The sequence below is a fragment of the Monopterus albus genome, unplaced genomic scaffold, assembly GCF_001952655.1.
Source record: "Monopterus albus unplaced genomic scaffold, M_albus_1.0 scaffold2.1, whole genome shotgun sequence".
In the NCBI taxonomy this organism is placed as follows: Eukaryota; Metazoa; Chordata; class Actinopteri; order Synbranchiformes; family Synbranchidae; genus Monopterus; species Monopterus albus.
Genome location: NW_018127882.1, coordinates 6849203 through 6856830, shown reverse-complemented (window position 1 = coordinate 6856830; position 7628 = coordinate 6849203). Strand labels below are relative to the sequence as shown.

The window sequence follows — 7628 nt, the reverse complement described above, 5'->3', positions numbered from 1 at the left end:
TCGGGTGTGGCATCGGTGGAGGAGACTTTTACATGGCAAAGGTAAAAGCAAAGGAAAGTGGGATGATTACAGTGTCACTAACAGTGATAATAGAGGGATTTTATACTGATTACAAGGACAGTAATGATGGTGATGACTATGTTACTGTTCAGACATTTGGCGTGGAAGTGCTTGGCCTGGACCTGTCAGAAAACATGGTGGACATTGCCATGGAGAGGGCCAACGCTGAGAAGCTGCCATCAGTATGTCAACATGTTCTTTATTCTACTGGTTTACCACAAATAATGGTTTGTTTAAAAAATCACTAATGGCATGTGCTCTGCATCAGGTCCAGTTTGAGGTGGCTGATGCCACTAAGAGAACATTCCCAGAAGGTTCCTTTGATGTGATTTACAGCCAAGACACAGTCCTGCACATAGATGACAAACTGGCTCTCTTCAAACACTTCCACGTAAGCAGTTTCTCATAAAAGTGACTGTAGCATTAAGTCTACATTCTTAACTTCCTTGATTTCTTTGAATTTGTTTGGACAGCAATTCTGGCAGATTGTACAAAATGTATACAAAAAAACTACATGAAAACATTTTTATGTCGCAAATTATATTAACTTATTTTCTTTGGTCACATTATCCAGTCTGAGTTTTCTAACTTGTCTTTCATTTGCTAAATGAAAACTTTTTTATGTCGCAAATTTTATTTACTTATTTTCTTTGGTCACATTATCCAGTCTGAGTTTTCTAACTTGTCTTTCATTTGCTGCCTGTGTCCAGTCATGGTTAAAGCCAGGTGGCCAGTTGCTTATTAGTGACTACTGCTGTGGGGAGAAGCCCTGGACACCAGCGTTTGAGGCCTATGTCAAACAGAGAGGCTACATCCTCTATACACCCTCACAGTATGGCAAGGTAACTAAATAGTTTGTAAAGAGTTTGTCCCTCTGGTTCTGTTCACCAATACAGTGGAACCTTGGATTGCGAGTATAATTCATTCTGGCAATGTGCTCGTAATCCAAAGCACTCGTATATCAAAGCGAATTTCCCCATAAGAAATAATCAAAACTCAGATGATTCATTCCACACCCACTTGTCCATATCAAAATGATTACAGTAATACAAAATACAGTATGAAGTAAAAATTTAACAACTTAACCTGCACTTTACCTTTAAAAAGAATCGTGGCTGGCGCAAGGGCCCATTGTTGCAGTACAGATATTGACTATAGAAGTGAAGCGCTAGAACCATCGGCTCAGTTGTGACGTATTGGCAGACAAAGCGTACATACTACTCGAATTACGAGACCGCGCTAATTTGTCGAATCAAAACTTTTGCTCATCTTGCAAAACACTCACAGACCGGGTTACTCACAGTTCAAGGTTCCACTATATCATAATGGTAAAGAGTATGTAAGAATTTTCAAAACTATTTTTTTAGTAGAAACATCCCTAAAACCTACTTTCTTGCTATCGAAGGCTCCTGTGACCCAGGCTCATCAAACAGTCTGGCAGAGAAAGCTTATACTTGCTTGCTTGCTAGGCTAGCAAGCTACTGATTTCAGTGTTAGCTCAGACAGCTACACAAAAAAGAAAAAGAATTTCTAAAGAGAAAAAAGAAAAGAAACTAACACAATTGGATTTAGAACAAAAAGTTATATCATCATGGCTTTCAGTAGATGGAGGGAGTTGATTCTAGTTTCATGCTAGTGAGATTTTTAATTCATTCTGATTGTAGCTGTAAATCATTATTGATTTGATAGTTTTATTGTTACTTATTAATTGCATGCTCCTACAGTGTAATGCATTTTCACCATGAGGTCCTTTCATATCTTGACTACTGTAGGTTTACAATATTTCGGCTACTCTGCAGTGCAAATCAGAAATCAAGAGAAATTCCAAAAATTATGTTTCAGCAATAAAATGCTTAAGATTGGAGAAGAGTAAGATATGGAGAGAAAAGGAAAAAGAGATGTGAGTAGGCAGGAGAGACAGAAAGACAAAGCCACAGAAAGAGGGTAATAAGGAAATGAGAGAAGAAGAGGGAGAAGAAGAAATGTTTGTGAGGGATGAAGACGTGGATAAAACTGAATGTGAAAGAGGGACCTCATGCTATGCTTTGTTCAGTGCAGAAACATATAATTGGAAAATAACATGTTTTTAGTTATTGTCTATTTCCTGTTGTACTGAATATATTTGATGTACAGTATAATGATATATGCAAATCCTCAGATAGCCCCATTTCTTGCCACTTACCAAAACCTCTTGCCATTCCTTCACCACTCTATGTAAAATTTTCTAGATCTGCCAATTGTACAGACTCAGAGCTGTTAGTGTTGTTGTAGACTGTTAAACTGAAATGAAATGTTGTCAAACAAAGCTATGAAGCTGTGAAACAAAGCTAGAAAATGCTTTTTAAGTGGGGACCGCATAGAGTTTGTTGTGTTTAGTGTGACTGATTTATGTTTTATCACCACAGATCCACAATTGAGAAACTTATTTGACTTTATGTTTCCACTTTGTTCATTAACCTTGTGGTTTATTTCAGAGCACGGAGAGCTGCCAAAGAGGCAAAAGATGCTCCTGCTCAGCCAGCTCCAGCGAAAGTGAAAGTTGAGGTCAAGAAGTTTGTCAAAATTGGTCGACCAGGATACAAAGGTAGGCTGTGTAGTTATGTACCAGTGCATTCATTTAATTAATGTTGTGGTTTCACTCCAGAATTATTGTATTTTTATATATGCCCCATGTGTTGTTGTTTTTTTATTTTTTATTTTTTGTCTTTATAGTAACCAAACAGAGGGACCCAGAGACTGGACAGCAGTCCTTACTTTTCCAGGTTAGTGTGTTTGGTAGGAATCACTATAATAAATCTTGAAGATTTTTTTGTTGTTGTTTTGGAATGATTCTTAAACAAAGCAGTCATTAATACACCATTAAATGTGCCAGAGAATGGGAGAGCATTCATATGGATGCTCAGTATACCAGTTAAATGATGTTTACCCATTATTTGGCCCCAAGAGGGGGGTTGTCAGGCCTTGCCATCATAATTCTTCATCTACTGTTACCACTAACACTAGCAAACATTTCAGCTGCTGTTCCAGCTACCAAACATGTGAAGTAACTCACCACACATTTCAAATAGTTCAACAGGTGACTAGCCAGACATCTCCTTCCTTTTATATTGCATCAGAAACCACCCTGAGTCAGTGTTCATTCCAAAAAACCAGTCAAACCTCTAATATGCCCTCATGTTAGCTTGATCATGCTAATACCAGGAAGTAGGCCTCAAGCCTGCTGCATGTATCAAACACTGCTACTAAGCCTGTCCTGCTATATTAGTTTACTTCATCTTAACAGACATAATCCTCCCATATGTTGCCATGTATTTACATGTAATATTATTTTGATATACAGTAATTATTACATATGTTACTGCCCATTTAAACATTGCAATAGCAGTTAAATTTGTTTATATGAAGGAGCCAACCCTAAAGAATACAGTGTTGATTAAAAATTTTTATTACCTCAACTTACAGTGTAAAGCTTTATTTCTCCTCTTTAGATCCTACAGAAAATTTACTTGCTGCTAATTTACCACGATCGGTTTATCATCTCACAGTAAAAAAAAAAAAAAAAATCACTAAATAAACTGATTGGTTTTGTTAGTTTGCAATTAACATTCTGTGGTGCTACATGTAATTGAATCTGCCAGCAAAGTCACATGATTTAAAACTTGTCATGCTCATACTTCCAGCAAGTACCAGTGCTGCTGAGCAGTATGATTCAGTCAGTCAAAAAAATTCTCTGGCTGCTCATCATAACATGTCCTATTTTTTGTTTAAAAAAAATGCCAAACGTGTAACACGATGAGCTTGTGAACTAGCTAGCTTGTTAGCTTGTCTTCTTGACTCGGCCTTTGTGCAGTTATTGGGGAAAGAGCATTTAGGTTTTGTCCTCAAGTGGCTTGTTAAACAGGGACTAAGTAACTTTTGAGACACAACCCACTGTTTCTTGAAAAACATGAAGCTATGAAATGTACTAAATACAATGAAGGGACTTTACTGAGTCAGTTCACTGACTTTGTGGTTCCTCTCTAGTTGTACATTTTGTGGTCACAGCAGCAGAAGTTGTGTTTTGATGTATTTAAAACACACAAAAGCATTGGCACCAATTTATGAAATGGCCTTTATGATGATGAAGCTCATGAAAAACTGTCTCTTAAAATATTAATTAAAGCTACTGTATAATGTACCAAATGTTATGTTCAAATATACATAACCTAGGCCTATAAACAGGATACATGTCTAAGCCCCCAGGTTTTCCTGAAATGTAATAATGTGTTGCATTTGAGATGCACTGTAGTGAAGCGTTCCAGCTATGTCACAGCAGTCAGCTATGTTTATTTGCTGATTGTGTTATTGTATGTATCCATGTTCTGCCTCTGTACATATGACAAGACAGGTTCAGTGTCATTACTGTCTGAGAGGGTGTTCACTGTGATCCTGCCTCTGGGCAAACAGTTGATAGTTTTTCTCGGAAACATTTAATCAATTACCAAGTGTAGATGTGTCATCATTTATCTCACATTCTGAGCCGATGTTGTTCACCATTATCTAAATGTCCAAACATCTCTGTGTCACACCTGCTGTACATCTCTGCAGTAATGGTTTTGATATATCCTCAAAACTAACTGGTTATTACCAAGATGTTTCTGAAGACAAAAAAGGGACAGTACAAAAAGGCAGAATGAATGTTACTGAACACTTTGTTTACAAAATGCTGAAGCATCAACTGATACAATTTCACAGTTCAGCTGAATTTTTATTATTTTTTTTATTTTTATTTTTTTGCTTTAGTTAATTTGTTGAATACTTATACAAAATGTCATGCAAAGGTCACAGGTATTAGCATTACTTAAAGTATCAAACATGCTAATATGAAGAATATTTATGTAATAATTACTATGAAAACAATTAAGTATAAAAGGTGATTGCTGCGGCTGGTAATTGCTGCTAATTTAAAATACTTTATAAACTGCTGGGTAGCTTGTGAATTACCTCTGGGGCTCTAAAAAATGGTACCTTATCTTGACCTGTTGTAATAGATCATAATTAATTTGCTAAATTAATTATTATAGTTGATTAAAAAGTAAAATAGAAGCAGAAAATGAAGAGTTTACTTAAGTAACCTATTACAGTACTTGAGTAAGGGCACTTGGTGTCTGTCCACTTCTGGAAATGTGCACATTATGTTCTGACATATTGCAGTTTTTTGACAGCATATGTTTTTATCTGGCGCTTCTGTGTTGTCTTAAACTCCTGGTAGTATTTCCACGTTGTTTCATTATCTTGGACAAGACAAGCAGGGGACAACACATTTGTAAACAGGTGAACTATGCCTCAGTCATATCTGTGGCTGTGCTCATTTGATTTCCTTTCATGACGCTGTCTGGGGACGCTACGCCCACGCTGCGTCTGCTTAGGTACCTGCGCTCAGAATACGCACGCACTCACACACACACGCACACAAGAGGCTAAACAGTCGCAAAACATGGCGAGGTTAAGCGAGCATGGGATTCGTCTGAGTTCCGTAAGTACTGCAAATAACTAGTAATTCGTTAATAGGTAGTTTGTGCAGTGTTAAGTTGCGAGTGCCTGTAGCTACAAAGCGTGACAGTGACGACTGTTGCAAACTGACTGACTTATTTTTGGTTTCTTTCTAAGATGAGCCCTTCCTTCCTGAACAGCAACTCCACAAGTCATACATGGCCTTTCAGCGCCGTGGCAGAATTGATAGGTAGGCAAAGATGTGTATTACACTGAAACTTTGGCAAAGTCCTGCGCACCTGCAGCCTTGGTGCGCTCGACTCGTTGCTCTCGCAGCTTTATCGTTGTTTGTTTTTATGCACTCTTCCGCTGTCGCACACAAAGTGGACTTTGCGTTTTTTATACATTTGTGTCGCTGCAAACCCACATGAACTTCCTCTTTCACTCTAAAGTATTTTAAACCAGCTACACGCCTGATGATTGTCTGTTGACAGCACTAGATTATGTGAGACTCTCATGGTAATGATTTTCCTGCTGCTTAATGATCGTTGGACTTATCTGAACCGGTATTTTGTTTTTCATGTGCTTGTAAATTCCAAACTATAATAAGCGTCAACTTGGCCATTCTTCCACTCTGTGCTTTCTTATTGGCTCAGACGTGCTGTTCCTCTGTTGGCTGCGGAATTTTAGCAAGAACAGCAAGTGGCGTTGCTTTATAAATGCAGAGCCACTTTGTATGGCTCAACATAACTGGAGTTTATATTTTAACATTAAAGACTAACAGGGATGCTTGTGGTTCTCAGAATAATGACAAAAAACAGGAACAGCCAGTAATGCAGTAATTTCTTACTCCAAGATACAATGTTTCATTCTGTTGCATGTGTGATTAAGATGTAAGATCAACTTCATTGGTGTTGCCAAAGGAAAGCAACAGATGTGGGTAATAACTAAGTACATTTATTTAAGTACAACTTTGAGGTATCTGTACTTTACTTGATTATTTTCATTTTCTGCTACTTAATGTTTCAACTTCACTACATTTCAGAGAAAAATATTGTATTTTGTACTCACTGCATCTATTTGATAACTTTAGTTACTTTTTAAAATGAGTTTAATAAAACAAAATACAGTATAATCATAAGGTTTATTGATCCTTGGTGGTAAATTTACATGCTACCCAGCAGTTACTCAAATTACAAGGATATAAAGTAGTTAACATTAGCTCTACCTTTATCAGCTGCAGCACTAAATGTGATGTACACAATAATATATCAATAACTGAATAATATGATGTACTTCGAGTATATTTTATGCTAATACTTTTACACTTAAGTCATGTTTTGATAACAAGACTTTTATTTGTAATAGAGTATTTTTACAATGTGGTATCGCTACAAACTGAAAAATGACAGTAGTCGGTAGCAAAACACTGCAGATGAATCAATTTCTATCCTGTCTGTGCTAAAATCGAACACTAAAGTGGATGTTTGGATGTAGTTTAAGCATCCATTACTGTATGTGGCTGTATGAGATAGCAGAGGTGGGACCAAGTCATTGTTTTGCAAGTCATAAGTCAGTCTCAAGTCGTTGTCTCCAAGTCCCAAGTCAAGACTGGCAAGTCCCAAGTCGAGTCCCAAGTCAAGACTGGCAAGTCCCAAGTCGAGTCCAAAGTCAAGACTGGCGAGTCCCAAGTCGAGTCCAAAGTCAAGACTGGCGAGTCCCAAGTCGAGTCCAAAGTCCTAAACTTTGAATTTCGAGTCCTTTTAACCACAGAGTAATAATATGACAGATCATGTATACATCTAAATTCTGCATTTATTTATCAAAAGACATTTGATGAAACAAACAAAACTTACAAAACTAGTGCTAATACTGTAAATCTATATTGCACTAGTAACCAATTCCATATAACATATTTGGAGGAAGATTGTTCCTGAACTTATTACTTCACAGAATAAACTAAAGGTGCAAAAGTATAACTGAAAATATTTGCACAAAAAGTGCTGGCATGTGTAGTTCAACCACTGAAAACCACAACAATGAAGGTGGTGCCATTTAATTTCTATAACACTATAATGAGTACCATAGTACCAAGT

General features: G+C 37.1%; 2 protein-coding genes across 3 annotated transcripts in view; both read left to right on the top strand.

The window, feature by feature from the left end:
• pmt (phosphoethanolamine methyltransferase) overlaps positions 1–2477 on the top strand; it is a 9019-nt gene extending 6542 nt beyond the window's left edge. Inside the window, exons 7-11 of the mRNA XM_020591545.1 lie at positions 1–41; positions 153–242; positions 329–451; positions 771–902; positions 2466–2477. The exon at positions 1–41 is cut by the window's left edge and continues 27 nt beyond it. Of these exons, the coding sequence (XP_020447201.1) occupies positions 1–41; positions 153–242; positions 329–451; positions 771–902; positions 2466–2477 (398 nt within the window). The remainder of the gene's footprint in view (positions 42–152; positions 243–328; positions 452–770; positions 903–2465) is intronic.
• A 3002-nt stretch (positions 2478–5479) lies between these two features.
• The window catches only part of LOC109957419 (MORC family CW-type zinc finger protein 3), a 21338-nt gene continuing 19189 nt past the window's right edge, over positions 5480–7628 (top strand). For both annotated transcript variants that reach the window (XM_020595317.1, XM_020595309.1), the window contains exons 1-2: positions 5480–5575; positions 5710–5782. In XM_020595317.1, the coding sequence (XP_020450973.1) occupies positions 5537–5575; positions 5710–5782 (112 nt within the window). In that variant the 5' untranslated portion in view covers positions 5480–5536. The remainder of the gene's footprint in view (positions 5576–5709; positions 5783–7628) is intronic.